This window comes from Homalodisca vitripennis, chromosome 8, assembly GCF_021130785.1.
Source record: "Homalodisca vitripennis isolate AUS2020 chromosome 8, UT_GWSS_2.1, whole genome shotgun sequence".
NCBI lineage: Eukaryota > Metazoa > Arthropoda > Insecta > Hemiptera > Cicadellidae > Homalodisca > Homalodisca vitripennis.
In genome coordinates, this window is record NC_060214.1 from 112,273,341 (window position 1) to 112,293,113 (window position 19,773).

At 33.0% G+C, this 19,773-nt stretch overlaps 2 protein-coding genes across 2 annotated transcripts in view; one reads left to right on the top strand and one right to left on the bottom strand.

Annotated features, from left to right (window-relative positions):
* Window positions 1-15,695, top strand: LOC124367909. The gene is made up of 4 exons (XM_046825109.1): window positions 1-879; window positions 5,335-5,585; window positions 6,883-7,084; window positions 10,611-15,695. Exons 1-4 carry the CDS (start codon window positions 403-405, stop codon window positions 10,773-10,775), a joined length of 1,095 nt encoding a protein of 364 aa, XP_046681065.1. The 5' UTR covers window positions 1-402; the 3' UTR covers window positions 10,776-15,695.
* LOC124368327 (putative ammonium transporter 1) overlaps window positions 15,428-19,773 on the bottom strand; it is a 24,497-nt gene continuing 20,151 nt past the window's right edge. The window contains exons 6-7 of the mRNA XM_046825601.1: window positions 19,093-19,191; window positions 15,428-16,197 (exon numbers count right to left, since the gene is read on the bottom strand). Of these exons, the coding sequence (XP_046681557.1) occupies window positions 16,103-16,197; window positions 19,093-19,191 (194 nt within the window). The 3' untranslated portion in view covers window positions 15,428-16,102. The remainder of the gene's footprint in view (window positions 16,198-19,092; window positions 19,192-19,773) is intronic.

The following is a 19,773-nucleotide window of genomic DNA, read 5'->3' on the forward strand; positions in this document are numbered from 1 at the left end:
GTAGTGTCGAAGCTGCTTGTTTAGTTGTTTGATTGTTCCATCAGTTTGAACGTTTGAAGTTGTCTGAGAAAGTGTTTAGGTTAACGAAGAATCGAACGCGTTGTAGTGATGAACTAACGACGCAACAAACTAATTTTAGCTGTTTCAAGATAATTTGTGTCTATGTGCTCTTAAAATTATGTGGAGTGGTTCCAGGATTTGTAGTCCCTATTGTACCCAGTTATTCGCGCATTCTCGATCGCTTGAAAAAATCTGTTTAAAATTGAAATATAGATTTTTGTCAAGTTAGTTTTTATTTTAAGTTGATATTTATTGGTGTCTGAAGCCAGTGTTGTACTTATTGTTATTATACATATTGACATAGTTAGGCTATTGATAACCTGTCTTAGGTGAGTGACCAAAATGTCTTCTGATTCTGAGGCTTGGTGCCTTTGTGGAAGTAGGAGATTGATAATCCATATATTAGATGCTGCAACGATCATAATCATTGTTGGACTTCAGGGTGGCATACTCAATTTTTATCTTATCAAATATTACAATGAGTCTATTGGACCATATTTCTATTTTTTAGCAGATTTATTTACAATGATTGTTTTTGCGGGAACACTCACAACTAGTTTCAACTACTTGACTAAAAAGCAAGCAATTGATGAAAAACTCAAAAAGAAGGCGAATTTTTTCACACCAGCCCGCTTAATCCAAGAAGTTGAAATCAGTTTACCATGGTCTCATCAAAGATTGGGCGTGATGCCTTTCAGTTATATTTCATGGCTAGTTTATGTCATTATAATGCTGAGCAAAGTGGTAGTAATATTTGAATCACCTGGTCTTATCGAGCATCTGAGTGAAAAGGACAAATTTGGCCCAAATGTTCTCAAGGTAATCTCATTAGCATGTAAGATACATTTATTTAAAGAACTTACAGTAATTTAAGCATTAGCCTTGTCCGAAATTCTTAAAAAAATAAGAATAAACTTAATACCTCGTAGAGTGCGTACATGAATTTTTGAAAATTACAAACTCTCTCAGCCTCCCTTCTTTGATTAATAAACTTTTTAATTGGGGTGGATTTTTTTTGTACTCAACTTGGAAAGTCTTGAAATATTTGTACCATACAAATATGTATGGTACAAATTGCAACAGAAAAATTTAAATTTTCAAAATTTACTCAAAAACCTCTGTAATTTTGTTACACAGCAAAGTGTGCCCTAATCTTAGGTGGGAGCCAAACATTTCTACAAAACATATTTTATAAGTATAAAATAATTTTTGTGTCCAAAATTTATTGTGTAAGATACGAGTATAATTTTTTAGTCCACAATTTTGTGAAAAGTTGCTTAATTCTATTTTTATATTTATAATCGGCAGCCATGAAGCATTTCAGCAGAATGCAGATTGAGTAATTAGTGTGCTAGTTTACTAGATTGTTTCTTTTATCCAGTTTCATGGGGAGGGTACGATAAGAGGACCCGGTTTTTTATATCGAAATTGGCAAACGATATTACTTAACCATAACAATCAATATAGGCGTAATCAATCGATACTGATTAATTATTTTGAACAGTTAACTTAAATAATCTATATCAACAGCTGTAAACACTTTCAAATAATACACGTAAGATAATATTTCAATTTTACATAAGTAACATTTGATCATTAAAAATGGCAGTCAATTTTAGAAAAATACACGACATTGCTTTGAAAAATGATAAGACATATTTTACGTGGTTTTAACATGGTTTCAACCAAAAAACCCATTATGTGAAATTTGTAGGAAAGAAACACCTGTAACTGTGAGAGGAGCAAATATGGTTGTCTTCAGTTTTCCTAATTTTTGTTATAATTTGTTTAATCACTATAAATATTAAATTAATATTTTAATATAAAACATATAACTGTTATTGAGAACTAAAATTTTATATCGTTTGATGGTCTAGGATTTGAGATATGAATATTAGGTATCGAAGAATGTAAAATACCGGGTCTGCTTATCGTACCCTACCCAGTTTCATTCTTGAGCCAAATTTAATTCTCTGATCAGCAGTATTATCCAGTTTTTGACATTTCTAAAATAATTTTGCTACAGTGATAATATGAGGAAATAATTCTGTAAGTTTGATATATTCTATTAGCAATTGAGGTGTGATTACAAGGTAAATATTACTACTTATGATAGTAATTAAGTTAAGGCAATGGGATGAACCATATCTCACTAGGCCACTGTTGAGAAATCGCCAATGGCCTTCAAACTTAGCATAGCCTAACACGCGACACATTGAACCAATTTGTATGTATAAACAAAATTCTTTTTCTTGTGAAACCATTAGAGGAATTTCCCACTTAGAAAGAAATTTATCATCATTCGCGTTAGTTTTTGTGTAAGTTAAAATACAAGAGTGTCAAGAGGGTTAAAAATATAAAACAATAATTTTTTATAGTAAAATACAAAACAGATAGTATTTGTAATAAACTTAGTATACTTAAAACCTACCAATACACATATAGTTAATAATATGTCACTCATTCAATAGTTATAAAATGTGTAAATGTTGCCATTTTTACCCAAAGAGTCAGTCTTCATATAGTTGGTTCTCGCTGAGATAAACAAAACGTGGTTATATCAATTTTTGTTTGTAAAAAATATAAAATTATTTTTTAATTCACAAAGATATTTACTTTATTTTAGTATTCACCACTGGTTAGCTTATATTCTTTTAAATTTCAAATTAATTTTGGTTAGTGGGGGCAACATAAACTATATTCATTGAAAATCTGATTTACTGTTTCTTTATTTATTATTCAGTTATTGATTCAGTCAAGTTTTCCATTATTACAAATTTGGGCTGTGAAATTTTTACCGAAGAAACTTTTATTGTTATTAATAATAGGTCTGATAATATAATAATACATTTTTGATTATTGTCAATTTTAAATATGTGAGTGCAAATTGTGCGGTTAGGTGAGAAAAATAATGTGGAAAACAGGTGAGAACAATACATTTCAGATGTTAATTTGGAATTATTTTTTGTTTTACAATGTATTACTGGCTGTTACAGCCAATGTTGTGCATTTACTGCACAATACTTCTATTGGCTAACAAGATTAATCTCTCATGTCATCCAAGGCCTCTACAATTTCTGCCTGGTTTGATTTTGCTGGTTGTCAGTAGTTACTTTCACCTTAAATGGAAAGTGTGTCGAATTGCAATAGAAGAAGACAAAGAGTGTAAGATGGAAGTTAGCTGAAGGCCATAACTTGAACTGCCTAATTAGTCACCATAGAGTAATGCTATCCACAGAGTTATGCACTAATTGACAGCCCATTCACTAGTGTGTCAATCATTGTTTTACTGACAGACAAGTCCTTAGCTGCCAATTATATGCACTGCATCTATGTGGAATATGAACAATATTGATCAGAACTATAAATGAATTGTTGAGAGGAATTAAAATGAGGGAATTTTGTTTAATTTTTTCAAGGTTAGGCTACGTTTGACAGTTTGTTGTTATTTATATAAAATTTCTTTACACTAGATTATAAGACCACTTTTACATAATAATTCGAGGCACAAATCACTGTATACAGATATGTTGGTGATAAGAAGAAGAAGAAAAAGTGCTTTAAACTAAATAATTACAGTAATGTAACATGATAATCATCTGGTAATCTTTGCACAATAAACAATGGTATTAAACCGTCTGTTTGGTTGGTCGCTACATTTAAATATATATACATTTTCTATATTTATTTATTATATTTATGGTGATAATATACCTCAAGTTCTAGTTGTTGTCTCATTAAAATAGGTCTGGACACAGGAGCTATTAACCATTTAGATTCAGAAACTTTATTTGCTATTAAATAAAGTAAAACAAATTACAGTAAGCTTTGTCGAGTTACTTGCAGCTAAGTCATAAATTTCAAAGTCTTAGTCAACCTTACAGTTGAGGTCTTTAAATTAAACCATTGTCTCGCACATAACACAGTGGTTATTAAACATGTCAAGATTTTCTTTAACATCTAACAAATTACTGTATACATACGAGTTTGATGCAGATGGCAACTGAAATAGAAATCACATTCTCAGAAAGAAACAAATTTCAGTTTGTCTTCTTGTAATGTGATGTTAAATATTTTAAATAAGTCAAAGATTGTGAAGGAAAGCGGATTTTTTGGATATTTGCCATTGTTTGCTGGTATAAAATTAATCAGTAACACTGGTATAAATATCTGAAATCTGATCTCTTTCATAGGTGAATAACCACCCTGAGGAAGAGATCAGATTGCAAATCTCGAAATGTAGCGTTACTAATTTTTTGTATCACTGAACAATGTCCAGAAAAATCCTTTTTATTTCAAATCCTTCCATTGTCAAAAACAAACTTCAATTAAATATTGTATCACAAGATTTTTGTGATGTTAATATTTAAAAAAATTTTAAATGTTGCGAAAGATTTAATTTTCTTTTATATCGATGTTTGAAATAACTTCTTTTAGGTTTATATTTAATGGCACCTACTAAGCTAAGCATTACAAAAAAGTAAGAATGTGTTATTATTGTACCAGATGAAGATACGGTTAAGAAGCCCTCTATAACGCAACCTGGGAACTAATGGGTTAAAGGTGACTTCTTAACAACTACCAATGTCCAGGCAGGCGGGCTGCTTCTTGCAAAGGCAGGATCACTCAGCGGTCACCCATCCAAACAGCAGCCACACTTGACTTTACTTGATCCAGTTATCATGCGTTAACCACTGCATTTTATACAAGTTTATGCTTTTTTGTAAATGTTAAACCCCTTCACTGCAAAATGCTTTCATAGTAATTTGGAAAGTAATTTATTTTTATTAATAGAATTTCCTTTCATCGTCGATTGGACTAAAGTTTCCTACACCTTGTATGACATAATTAATTTTCAGGATACATCTACACTGCCAAAGCTGGTAATTTACGTGCACTCCCAAATGTCTTAGTTTGAAATCCGAAATGTGTTGATGTACACTGTAACATCTAAATGTTTCAAAACGTAGATAATGGTGTATGAGAAATCTACTTATGTGCATGAAAATTTGTACCACTGCCATGTGCTTTCATTATTTCACTAGAATAATATAGATGCTGATGATACTACTAAACTACTAAAAGAATGAGTTCCTCTGTGTGTAATAACAATCATCTATATAGAATCTGAGCTCACACTGAAGTGATGATTGTAAAAAACCAGCCGCCCATGTACAGTGGTAACAATACTGCCACATGTTCTGTGTACCATGTACAATAAAGCTGTTATACAAGATTAATGCGTTTTGTCAACCCGTGATATCTCTGTCGCAGTTGACGATTGCACTGGCCAGCCTGGTGTTCCTGTCACTAGTAGAGGGTCACAACTGGTCTAAACGGGGCTCAGCACGTTACTCTTTCGTCACTTCCACCTGTGCTAAGAACGGTATCGAGATGTTCGATGCCGTGGCGTTCCTTGCCATGCAGATGGAGGGCAAGGTGAAGGAATCGGCCTACAAGGACGCAATTCTTGCACTCTCCACCTTCACGTTCTTCCTGCCAGCACTTTCGCTGTTCAAACTCAGGTGAAAATGTTAAGCTATGTACTCAATAGGTCTTCACTTTTAGGCTCAGTTCCAGTGATGGTAGTTAATGGTTTAAATTGCCTAAGGTAGCTCTAGTTCTGAAGAATGCTGCTGATTCATCAATAATTTTTAACATTAAGCAAGTCACTATTGTCTTTTATACAAACCATCCAGGTATCCCAACATACCTGATTTTTAACTACCAGTTGACCAAAACCAAATTACACAGGATCAAAGAAATCCAAAAGTGATGGTAGAGATAAAACCAGTTGTCTACAGACCATTCATCAGTCAAATAGTTTGTTTAATTTACTTTTTTCTAAATTAATAATATTATATTAAATTAATTAACCATCTGATAAGTCAACGTGTACGATTGTGTAAATTCTAGCTGTCAATAAAGTATACTTAATAGGGTATATTTTTTTACTATATATGATAGAAATTAATGTAATCTATCTATAATCTGTCTGTTTTATAAGACAGTTTTGTTGGAAAATTCACTGTGCTGCATTCGTTTCACATTAATGGCTTTGTATAGACAGATTCTTTTGTGATTTATCAGTGGCAGTTGAAACAATTTAACACAGTTATTTGTCTCAATAAATAGAGGCAAAATTATTTTCTATCTTTTTGCCATTCCTCATGATGTTTTGTATGTTTTATTCAACTAGCTTTTATAAAAAAACAAATAATAAATATAAGCCGATTGTTTCAACATTGTAGAACACACACTTCTGTCACAACACAATCAATTGAAAAGTCAAGAAATTGAAACTTTTTTGTACAAAAACCTAGGAACTTTTCCTGTGTATGTACAAATTTTCTCTGCACGGTCTCAGTGGCTTTATATCTAAAGGTGGCAACCATGTTCCGTATTCCAGATAAAGGTGGCATATTATTCCAGATGGCATTGAACTAAGGATATGTAATACATGAATGTATGTTGTTGGAATATTGAGCAACAGTACTTAAATATTTATATATCTATTTATACACAGTATTTTTTTGCTTACAGTACCCTAACAATTTCACGAATTAAAAAAAATGTAAATTATCTCTTTATGGTTCTCCAAATCAACAATAAAAACACTAATTCTTAGAAAAAGAACTGCAGTATTGCCTTCAGGAAGTTGTATTGGCCTCGTGGAATTTAATGAATCATTCCTAGTGGCCAGTGTGGTCAGTGATGGTGTTACCATTAATATAAATCCTTTCCTGTTATTTATTTCCTATTTCAGACTACACACTAACAAATGTAGTTTGCGGCTAACATAACCATTATCTGTTGTTGCAGCCTGCTGGACTTTGCCTCAGAAAAGGCATGTCTGCAAGTGACTGTCCTGCAGAACGTATTGAGGTTGACAACAGTAGACCTGCCCTTCCTGGCTGTCAGGATGTATCTGTGGATGTACTACAACGAGAATGCCAGCTTATTCCTCATGAAGAATGTCTTCAACATCATCATCATCTCACGAACTCTCTGTCCAGACCTTAAGGTGAGACTTTCTATTGGGTTTTTAGTATTAGGACTGGGTGGGATATACTGCAACGAGAACTCCAGCCTATTCCTGACGAAGAATGTCTTCAACATCATCATCATCTCACAAACTCTCTGTCTGTCCAGACCCTACGGTGAGACTTTCTATTGGGTTTTTAGTATTAGGACTGGCTGGGATGTATTACAACGAGAATGCCAGCCTATTCCTCATGAAGAATGTCTTCAACATCATCATCATCTCACGAAATCTCTGTCCAGACCTTAAGGTGGGTCTTTCTATTGGGTTTTTAGTATTAGGACTGGCTGGGATGTACTAATACGAGAATGCCAGTCTATTCCTCATGAAGAATGTCTTCAACATCATCATCATCTCACAAACTCTCTGTGTGTACAGACCCTACGGTAAGACTTTCTATTGGGTTTTTAGTATTAGGACTGGCTGGGATATATTACAACGAGAATGCCAGCGTATTCCCCATGAAGAATGTCTTCAACATCATCATCATCTCACAAACTCTCTGTCTGTCCAGACCCTACGGTAAGACTTTCTATTGGGTTTTTAATATGAGGACTGGCTGGGATGTACTACAACGAGAATGCCAGCTTATTCCTCATGAAGAATGTCTTCAACATCATCATCATCTCACGAACTCTCTGTCCAGACCTTAAGGTGAGACTTTCTATTGGGCTTTTAGTATTAGGACTGGGTGGGATATACTGCAACGAGAACTCCAGCCTACTCCTCATGAAGAATGTCTTTAACATCATCATCATCATCTCACAAACTCTGTCCAGACCTTAAGGTGAGACTTTCTATTGGGTTTTTAGTATTAGGACTGGCTGGGATGTACTACAACGAGAATGCCAGCGTATTCCTCATGAAGAATGTCTTCAACATTGTCATCATCTCACGAACTCTCTGTCCAGACCTTAAGGTGAGACTTTCTATTGGGTTTTTAGTATTAGGACTGGCTGGGATATATTACAACGAGAATGCCAGCGTATTCCCCATGAAGAATGTCTTCAACATCATTATCATCTCACGAACTCTCTGTCCAGACCTTAAGGTGAGACTTTTCCTTGGACTTTTAGTATTAGGACTGGTTCTCTGATACTTTAATTGGCTCACATTTAAACCTTAACTGGCTCACCACTTTGACTATATGCAGATTATTTGGTTTTTTACATCATAGAATTAGTTATAAAGCAAGATATACTCAACCGTATTAAAAAATAAGGTTTATAACAGTTTAGTTTGTTTTGCTTCTGACACAATGTATTGTCGATGCTCAAAAATAAAAATATAATTTTCCCAACAACTCTGATTTTAGATTTTAGGCTGAGTTTTAGATTATCACTTGAGAGGCTGGAACAATTTCATTTTGTTTGTCTATCTGCCCGTCTGCACGATATCTCAAAAACAAAATGACCCACACACTCGAAATTTTGCACTAAGCTTCATTTCTATATGAGCACCACTTGAGTTTGATTGGTAAATGTCACTCCATACAATTTGGCTAAGGGTTAGTGAAAATATTTATATTGGTCTTATTAGTAACATGAAAATAGCAGAATAAATAAATGTTTAAACAAACTGCATTCAATCATATGTGATTTGACATTTGATTTTTTTCATAGAGTAAATCATATGTGATTTGACATTTGATTTTTTTTCATAGAGTGAAACAAAAAATAAAAAAGTGGAAAGTCAATATCAAAATCTGTGACAAGATGTTATTTAAGCACATTCTTGCACGTTTGTGCTCGCCATAACTCATCAGAACTTTTATTATTCACACATAACACTCGCCATGCTCGGGGGTGTAACTTTAAATTTTCAAATTGCAGCCCCTATCTTGTGACATGTTGTTTTAATGGCCTATATAATAGAAACACAATGACATGAACAAAACATCTCTACGACGTTCCTAGCAAAAGTTATGGGCGAATAACACTTTATATCAAGGGTGTAAATTAAGCATTGATATGCCTAGATATATTCCAAACGGATATCGATGTACAACCTTCACCATACTTATTAAAATACTTTTTTGGATTTGTTGAATGATAAAAAAAATTTCCCCCCCTTTCCAAAGGAGGGTACTGGGGAGGGTAACGTTAAATTTTCAAATTGCAACCCCCATCTTGTGCCATGTCATTTTAAAGGTCTATTCAATGTATATGTAAATAAATACACTTGAATACAGAGAAGGAAAGTGTGGATTTGCTGATTAAAATTATATAAATTTTATCTGATGTGACACAGATTATTTTAACTGTGATGTAATTAGTAAATGTTTATTGAGTCGATGCATTACGATTCTCTCAGTTCACAAGTGGAAGGGAAAGAGTTGAATACAACTTTACCAGTTCTAGAGTTAGGTTGATTCTATCAGTATGAAAATCGTTGTTTACTTTGGTTTATTTACTTTTCAACTGTTAGGTAAAGGCAACATGCAATTGTGTTAAGAGTGGTTTAAACAAGAAAGTAGTTTGGTTCTACACTTGTCAAGAACAAATCCAAACTATTGATCATTATTTAATATAAACCTTTGTAATAAAATGAAATGAAAAAAGCCTTTATTAAAGAGGTGGAGTTAGGGCTGTCAAGCCCTCTCTACCACTCAACCTCATATCATATACAGTAAATTAACAATACTTGAATACAGAAACATGTAAACTTTGAACGCACTTAACCTTATAGTAAAATTTAAACAAAATTGCTTAATTCACATAGAATAACTTATGAACTTAAAAATATAATTTTTAATGAAAGATAAAGAAAAGAGTTAACAATGTAAAAGAGCATATAAAAAAAACAATAACAATTCAACCGTTCCTACATACTGTCTGACGTCACTCACACTGCAAGCCCCACCGCCCGTCACCCCTACAGTCCGCCATTAGCAAGTCCCTGAGCCTCGCCCCGAAGCACGCACGACCCTCAATACATCTAATATCGTCAGGGAGAGTGTTCCAAAGGCGACAAGCCTGAACAGTAAAGGAACTATTAAACATTGTTGATCTATGAATGGGAATTTATAGTAAAGTTGCTCCCCTTCAAGTAGGTCATTCACTAATATCAGAGATAAAATTGAAGTGATCGGACAGATAAATAGGAGTTTTAGTTTTGATAGTTGAATGTAGGATGGAAAGAATATGGAATCAGCGTAGTTCTTAGAGTTTCACGAGTGATAACTGCTGAAAAAATGTTGAAACGTGCTCATGAAGTCTGAGATTAAAAATAAATGTAATACAGTAATTCTGTGCACGCTGAAATCTTTCCGATTACTCAACAGTCAAGTCATTGATTACGTCACAGTAGTTAAAGTGAGGAAATATAAGTGTATTAACCAGCATCACCTTAATATTAAATGGCAAATACAAAGTGAACTTCTTCAAACTATGGATGCCAGCAAAGACTTTGTTACATATTATTGTAACATGGTCTGTCCATTTCAGGTTTGTATTCATAGCCAATCCAAGAAAACAAAGCACTTAGGTAACAGTTTGCTCTCTTTCAGGCACTGGCGGAGGATCACTTTGGCACCCACCTCCTGTCCTCCACCCCTCACAATTTGCCACGAACAGACGCGGAGGACACTGTTCTCAACTTTGAGCCGGATGGCAAAGAGGAGGAAATCGAGGATGACTCAGAAGCTAAGAAAAGAACAACTATCAACTTATGAAAAAAGTTAAATTGACACATTTGCTGCTTCAACGTTTTGATTAGAATTATTAGCTTAAAATTTCATTTAATCTTATGTTACAGTCCATACTCATTATCGACTTTTGCAATTTTAATTTTGTTTACAACTAGCAGATGTGTTAATTTATATAATTTATTTATATCCATAACTGATTTCATTTACTTATTCAGTAAAATCGTGTTTAAGTAAAAGTAAAAATGATATTCCAACAGAAATACATTATACAGAGCTAGTTTTAAAAAAATGACTTAAAACTTGTATTATATTTGTTGCATTTAGTTTTGTGCATTTTTAGGTTAATGATTGACAGTGTAAGATATTGTTCTATAAACTTTTCTTAATTTATTGAATATCTAGAATAGGATGTATTGCCCAAATATCGTATTTTATTTGTCTTGCCAAATTAATATTACTTTAGGTGGGGTCCACAGAAAATTTTTGAATGATTACATTCATGCAATTTATATTTAAATATTCTTAAGTGTGATATATAATTTAGTATATATTTTTAGTGGCCATAATACTAATTTAACGCGAATATAAAATTATATTAGTGCACTAAACTGAAATCATCTTTCGTATTGGCTAAAAAGTCCATGTAAGAGGCAGCGGGAGATAGCTTACGTAACTGATAATGCCTGGATAGCTTTAAAATGGGCGCTCACTATCAGCAGTGTTGCCACTTTCCACCAAATTAATCCGTTAATAGCTAAATATAAAAAATATATGAAAATAATAACTTTTTATGATTCTGGTGATTTTGGTAAACTATAATATACAGGTAAAACATTTTCAGTCTGATTTTTGTAATATCACGATTTTTAATAATGATTTCATTATGCAAATGATAAAACTGAGATGCATCTAAAAACCATTTTAGCCTCTGAAAGTCCCTAGTGAAAATGTTTTCAGAAATTTTAAGATAGCTGTCACTCAAATCGTTGTCACTGCCCACATCCACGTAATTTACAAATAAGTTAGTAATGGGTGTATTTTCGATTACGGGATAACTCAAACGATTCCCTTAACTCATTTTCAAATAAACAAAATAAAAATCGAATATTTAACTGCCGTGCTTTATACTGTTTTAACCTAAAAACATTATTAAACATGGTGGAATATTCACAACATGAAATACAGCTGTCTGCGACAATAAGTGAGCAGTCAGCTGGGATGAATTGCAATCTCTCAATCATAGACTGACAAAATACAATTACAAGCGTTACAAACTATTATATTTCGATGTAATACATCTTTTTACAAAAGTCTGTGGAATTTGAAAGTGGTAAAATAGGCGGCCAGTAAAATAATAAAAAGTGTACGCCCGCACTATATGGACGTCGGGAATTGACGCCATTTTTACAATGTCTGTATAATACGGACGTCGTTAAAAGGGTTTTTAATTGATTTTTTTTTACTTTTTTCATGTTTATGGGCATTCATCGCCTATTGTGAGATAAATATGTGGATGTTTATGGTTTAATTTAGTTTTCAGTTACAAATATTCCTTTAGTACTGTAGACGTCAATGTTATATTGTGCTGTCAAAGCTATATGTTAATTAACTCATACTCCACGACTTATTCTTACGAATATATACTGTAGACCTATATCTGTACCCAATGCCTTTCAATGTACACAGGTTTTGTATATGGTTGTATGCAGCATGGTGCTAAGCATTTCAATAGCTTTTAGTAAAATATATGTTATCATTGTGATTGTTTAATACATATGGAAAATTTTATGTATTTTGATATAAGTATTTATTGTACTATTGATAATGTATAGAATAACGGTAATACAAATATTTTTCCATTTTATAATGTACTGTTTTTGGCAGATAAGTATCTGGTTTTTATAAACACAATATCACTCACTGCCTTATATTGTTATCTGAAATATTGTTTGTGTGTACAATTTTAGTGCATCTGTCAAATAATACAATCTGATTTGAGAAAATAATGTTATTTTAGTTATCAATGTAGAACTAGCAAAATAAAAGTTCGCTAAATAAAAATATTTAGCTATAAAAAACTATTATACTTGATACAATAACATTTTTATGTTTAGGTTGAGATGTAAGCTTTTCTAACAGTAAAACCTTTAATAAATTATCTTTATAATTGCTAAGTACTCCAGAATATTTAGAGCATCTATTATTTCTTTTTTTGTCTGGAACTAAAAGGGTTAGATCTAGGCGAGAGACCACAGGTTACATCCTGTCTGAACAGATTTAGTTTTTATCAGTATTGTTCACTTGCACTCTAGGACTGGGCTGGACTACTCTCGTTTGTAAACAAGTTATATTTGAAGAACATGCACTTTTTGTGCTAAAAAAATTAATTACTGTTTAATTTTATTTCATGTTATAATTTTGTGATATGATGATTTAGTTAGGTTTTCAGTGAAAAAACTTTGCTGTCATCCAAAGAAAGGTTTCACTATCTAAGCTAGCTTTATCAGTCTGAGGTCTGCTATCAGCAGGAAGTTCTCTGTCGGCACTATCTCTTGCCTAGCCTACCATGCCCTACCTAACTTATTTTTAGGAATGAAGCACTAAATTGACCTTCAAATATGTGAGGATTTACAAAACTGTTTTTGAAATAACTACATATTCAATTGGTATATATCTTTATTTAATATACATAAAAACTATTTTATAAAAAATTAATTTAAATATTTTAATGCTTTAGTAAATTACATAATTTTGCAGATTTTATCCTAAGCTGTACTTTTAAATCATCCTTAACTGTTCAGAATCCTAAATTGTAATTACAAAATTGAGGAAAATCTGAATTATTTATACGTGGGAGGGAGAGGAGCTTCTGCTTTCAAACAATCATGTTTTTTCTTAACCCTTTGAGTGCCAAGTGCTTTTCACGGGGTGGTGTTGCCAGTGCCAAGCATTTCTGAAAGGTCTCCTCTCTCAGTGCCAAACACTCTTTCGGCATTTGTGTAGTGTTCCGTTAAATAATTTATAACTTGATGGAAAATAAACATAACGAGATCATTTTTGTTGTTCTATGTAGGGACATAACCGGGCTATAAATTAAAAAATCCATTTGAATGGTAACTTATCTGAACATTTTTAAATACCAAAAACAATCTTATAACTTAACTTTTATAATTTTGAAGTACTAAAATTATAATACTATGTTGTATACTTATTTGTATGCACCTTTTATATTATTTTCTTTATAAATAGTAACAAAAACACCAAATTTAAAAAAGTAGGTACTTGTATAACAGTTTTGAATTCTTTTGTATTACTGTGCAATTTATAAAATCTGTACCCGTTTAGAATCCGATCCTCATGTTTGGCAATTATCTTTTACCCTGTTATGAAATTAAATCAAGATGGGTGTTCTTTTTTATTTGATTCGATGTGTATGCAATGAGACAAAACAGTTTTCAAAATCATTCACAGTACGTAGTGTTGTAAAATTAATTAAACTTACGTTACTTCAATTTACATTACACAATAAAGAACTTACTGCATTTTTTTCAGATTGCTTCAAAATAAATAATTTTCTATCACACAGAAAGAAGGCTACTAGTAGTCTATGTCAGTTATACTTATTCAGTAAAGTCTATATACAGTATACTATTTACAAAAGTAAGTTTTTACTAAATTTAACGATCCGTTACACATGTGGGCAGGCCCACTGCCACTGCCTTTAAGATATCAGCTGCAGTACAACAACGAATACTATGTAATAACAAATTGTGTATACGTGCATTTTGTTGTACATTTATTTAGCTTTAATTTGAGACTAAGTAAAATTCCATACGTCAACAATTAGTAATAGAATAATAAATATTCAAAATGCCGATCTAATCAGCCCTTGGCATTTTTAAGACATACCCGGCAGACCGAAGTTATCGGCAATCAAAGTGTTAATTTAACTGCGCATATTCGTATTATAAATGCACTTGTTTTATCTAAATAATACACAAATATTAAGAAACTGTAAAGGAAGAAAAATTATAGAGTTAATCTATAGAAGAAAACTTATTTCTGTAAAACCGTTGTAACAGTGACAAGTAGTTTAACATAATCCTGTTCTTTGTTATACATCCTGTTGTAAACTGTTATCCTGTTATACTTACTCCTATGTAGCCTATTGTTTAATTTTTCTGGAACACTGTATCTTTGTCACCATTAATAACGCACAATACTATAGCAACTAAGGTGTAGAAATGATATTCGAAATGACAGAGGAATTATATTGTTAAGAAATGTAAACCACCTGTAACACTTTTATTGTTTTTAATAATTCATACTATGTACATTCCAAATTCAAAAAAATACATTTCCAGATACTAGGTTAAGGTAAATAAAATAAAATAGAAACAAATTAATTCAATTATATCAATATGTTTTATAACTACTTTGGTGGCTAAATTTTGTACTTAATTTATGTGTAATTTATTTGTATTGTCTATAAAAAAGTAAATTTTTTGTTAGAAGTTACACTACTAATTATACTGCTGTATTCTAAAAACATTGTTATTGTTTAAAAACTGTTGCCTTAACTGCCTTAGCATTATACTAGGTAATCTATAAAAGTAAAATTTTGTTATTATTTTTTAATAAGAAGATATAGTTTTGTTCTCTCCTCCATATACAATATAGGAAAAAGTATTGTACTGATCAAATAGTAAAATTTTAATTTTCAGTATAAATGTTCCAGATGGAATCAAATGAGTAAAAAAGTTGTTTTTACATAATCACCATCTTAATTTTTTGTTTACCAGCTGCGGAAATCTTATGTTTTGGACTACCTTTGTATAAGTAACAACGTGTTGTGATATTTTCAATTAGCTTTAAGTGTCTCGTCTATTTTCTTAAGGCTTTTGTATATTTTGTATGGAACGCAGTAAAGAATTGTACAAAATACACGTTGTCGTTATTGACCAGGGCTTTCTCGAAGTGTTTAGGCTGTTGCTGTTTGATATTATCTGGACCCAACAGTTTATAAATCAGCTAAAATACACTAAATGGCTGTATAATTATGCAAAAGTACAAAATACAAATATCTGATTTATCACACGCAAGTTAATGAGTGATAAGGAAATGGTATTAGAAATAAGTTAAGGATCAAAAAGGTACCAATAATTTTGTTTAAAATTATAAACAAATAGGTGTTTTGAATATTTCTTTGATGACAGTTTTGTAGAATATAAACATAGAATCGTTAAAGACGATATCAACTGCATGGTCTACACATAAAAATTGTTCAGTTTTGAGCTAAGGCAGGTCAATATTGAGTTAAGGGATGAAGGGGTTGGGAGCACTGCAGTAGTCTAGACTGGACCGTCGTCTGCTGACAGTTTAGTCACATGAGGTCCAATCATGATGAATTCCCCGTCTTCGGACCGGTTGAGCGTATAGCTGCCATCTGAAACAGTTTTTTGTTCTCTTTTAACTGTCAGTAATTAAATAGGTTCACTCCGTACACTTCTAAAATGATAGTAAACAATTTTCAACAGAAGCATGCAGGATTTCGGACATTTGGCATCGTTGTAGGTTATAAAAGGTATAACACAACGTTTGTATTTATGACACTATTTATAATCTCAAAGATTGTAAATAAAGATATTCTCATTCTCATTCAAACAAAAATAACAAGAATGGTGATTGTAGTATCACTAGATAAAGAAATACAACATTTTCCAATATATAATTTTTTATTTTGTGCAAGGCCTTTCTGAATCAAAGATTCCATCATCAGGCACTTCACAAATTATCAAATGTTTACATTTTTGTAATAATAATTAATTTTATAATAACATATGGTAAACAATTTGGATGTACGGTTAGCCAGTATATAAAATATTTAATCAGAATTTAATTTTAATTTTTGTATAAATTGAGATGAGAGTAAAACTGAATTTTGAATAGGTCCGTCTTCATTATTGATAAGTTATTCTTGATTTATGTTAATGTAAAATGTTTCCCAAGCATTTAAGTGTATAGTTTTTGTATGTATTAATACCTCCCCCACCTGACGAAGAGGATAGAGTCCAATCCTCAAAATGTTGTGTTATACCTTTTATAACCTATAACGAAGGCAAATGTCCGAAATTCTGTTATCCTTTAACCCTCCATCGTCAATAACAAGCTTTAAAACAAAGAAGCATGCAGATTGCCGTCCCTTTCCAATAGCCCTGAACTTAAGATAGATATCACTATATCAAATGTTCCAAGAATTTTAAATGTTATTCATATATAAATGCATAGTAGTATTTTTTTACTGTTATTATAGAGTACTGTGAAATCTACAAAAGTGTGTTTTCTATCACAAAAATAGAGTTATATAAATATAAAGTATTAACCCCTTAACACTTTATTGAAATTAGCCAAAATTGTTATGCTGATGTTTTTAGTTTTGTTTTTGTAGAGGCAGATTTTCCTGGCCAGTATATTAGGTTTCTTAGGTAATAACACTCATTAAAGTTTTCAAAAGTTTTTCAAAGCTACTTTTGCCTAAATACTTTCTATTAATAGTGTTATTTAACTTAAAAATAAAATATTTTGTTTTGTAACTATTAAATAAAATTTTAAATTGAGGCCTCTTATTTTGGCCTGTATTTTTTGTATAAATAACTGAAAAGCTACAAAACTTGAAAGCCTCTGCTTAATTTGTAGTTACTTATTTTTTATTTTTGTTCAAATAACTCAACATAGCTGAGCCATGTGTCGTCCAAGGACATGTAAGTTACTTTTGACTTATATTCAAAATTTAATAAAAAAAATCTAGACAAACAATGTCTATAATTGTTTGATATCTTAGGCATAACTTTTCTTTATAGACTAAAAAAATTCACATCGTCCATTAAGTCACCACTATCACTCTCCAGGTCCTATTTATCATCACAAACCCCTGATCAATCAGTGCCTTAAACTTCAGCTGCACATAAAAACTTTCCAGCATAATCTTACAATACAAATAAATCTATAGATAGAATGGTTGAACTTGAATGCTGTCTGCATCACGTGAACACAGCTGATCTCTTGTGATTAATTACTGAAGTGAAGTGAATGAAACTTAAGTCACTAGTTGTTCTCATCTAATGATATTTTTGTTCTCTTAGGGCAAGAGCTAAGAGATTACACTTAGTCCTTAAAGGACCTTTGGTGCTGCTTCCGGAGTGACAGGATATTCTGGATTAAGGTTGGGGGTAGGGGCCTACCCCATGGTGAGATTCATGAGGAAGGATTTTAGGTATTAATGTCAATGCCTCCTTTGAAGAAGGAGAGGCCAGCTCTGTATCACCTCTCCAGTTAGAGCAGGCAGGAGATGGCATGTCATTATGTTTAGGCTAACTACTGCTTTTAACACTTACGGAGCTTCACCAACTCCCAACAGTCATCCACCGTAGTAGACTAGAACTATCGATCTACGTTTGTATCACAATATCTCAACATTTGCGGTTAGTGATGTGCCGCTCCTGGACATCCATAGGGTTACCCAGATTTAAGTCATAAGTTTTTGCAGCACCCTGTGTAGGTTCAATTGGAAGGTATAAACCAGACAAAAGTGACCCTTCTGGAGTGTAATTATTCTAATGCTTCTTCTTCTTCTATGGGGCGGCCTACTGCCATGCACTTAAGCCTCAAGGGCCTTTTGCACACCCTGGAAGCACACCATGAGGCCTACCAGTCTATGAGGAGTTCCACAAACCGCCGAAAACAACCTATCAGGTCCTCCTGGGGAAATTCATCTCCCTTGTCCAAACTACTCGTACCATAGATGACATACCGCTCCCTTGCTACTGTAGGACAATCAAAGAGCAAGTGTTCAGCAGTTTCATCCTGCTCATCACTCATTCTACAGAGCAGATCCTCCCGAAGGATGCCGACTCTGTGAAGATGCTTCCTCAGGTGACCATGTCCCGTAATCAGACCTATAACCCGAGAAGTCATCAAAATACTTAGTGAGAGAAGGTCAGACGCCACCCTGGAGGAAGGGGACTGTAGAACCATTCTGGTCATTCTCATATCTGGATGCAATCTCCACCTTCTCTCATATTCAGTGCGAACACATTTCGAGACAACCACTTGACGCCAATTCTGTACTCGTTCATGAATAAAGTCTTCTGATTTCTGATTCTAAAAGAATAAAACAGCAATGCGTTAAAACAAAATATTGTGTTAGTAGACAAAATTCCGCAACCTTGCTATGAACATAATGTTGTTTCAGGAATTGTTAAGGAGTATTAAAAAATAAACTTGAAACATCACTTTCAAAAAAAGCTGGAGAATATTACGTCAAGCTGTAAATGATACTCACTTTTTCGAAGGCCGTTGTTCTGCTGGACCTGTACGGGAAAATCAATCACCCAGCCCTTGACAGGATAAGCTGGCTCCTTGTGCTTGGATACATCAAGACCTGAGCAAGAAATCCGGTTTATACTATAGTTTCTTACAACGTATGTCTCATTTCTATGATTTATTGTCATAAGTTTTCATATTTATAATATTTAGTAATTAAGATTCTTATAAATTCTGGTACAAAATGATTTGATTTGATGGGTAGGAGTGTTGTTTAATCACAAAATGAGTCTTGTAGTAATAACAATAAAGAATTGTTTTGGAAGGGAAAAGCCAGATCAAAGTTGTCTACTACCTGTGTCTAATTACTCTATCTCCACAGTAGAGTACTTTCAAACCAGGTTGCTTATTCTGACATAAATGTTTCTTACTCCGATAACAGTGCTTTGTGATTGCGCGGGTAATTCCCATCGATCTTCTTGCTCTTGAGCGGAAGCGTGTATACGATGGGAATGGCACTGTCAGCCGTGCTGCTGCCCGTTCGCACACAATAGATGAGTGGCAAACTCGATGGGAGACGGAGAGTCGAGGATGTTGGTCTTTTAGGCTCATAGGTGATCTGAGGAGATGGACCGAAAGAGAGCATGGAGAGGTAGACTTCTACCTTACCCAGCTTCTCACTGGGCACGGTTGTTTCGGC

Bases quoted from the DNA above. Each gene is read 5' to 3' on its own strand.
- LOC124367909 (XM_046825109.1), top strand. From the start codon at position 403: ATGTCTTCTGATTCTGAGGCTTGGTGCCTTTGTGGAAGTAGGAGATTG. The intron at 5,586-6,882 runs GTGAAAATGTTA...CTGTTGTTGCAG, and splicing joins CTTTCGCTGTTCAAACTCAG to CCTGCTGGACTTTGCCTCAG. The intron at 7,085-10,610 runs GTGAGACTTTCT...GCTCTCTTTCAG, and splicing joins CTCTCTGTCCAGACCTTAAG to GCACTGGCGGAGGATCACTT.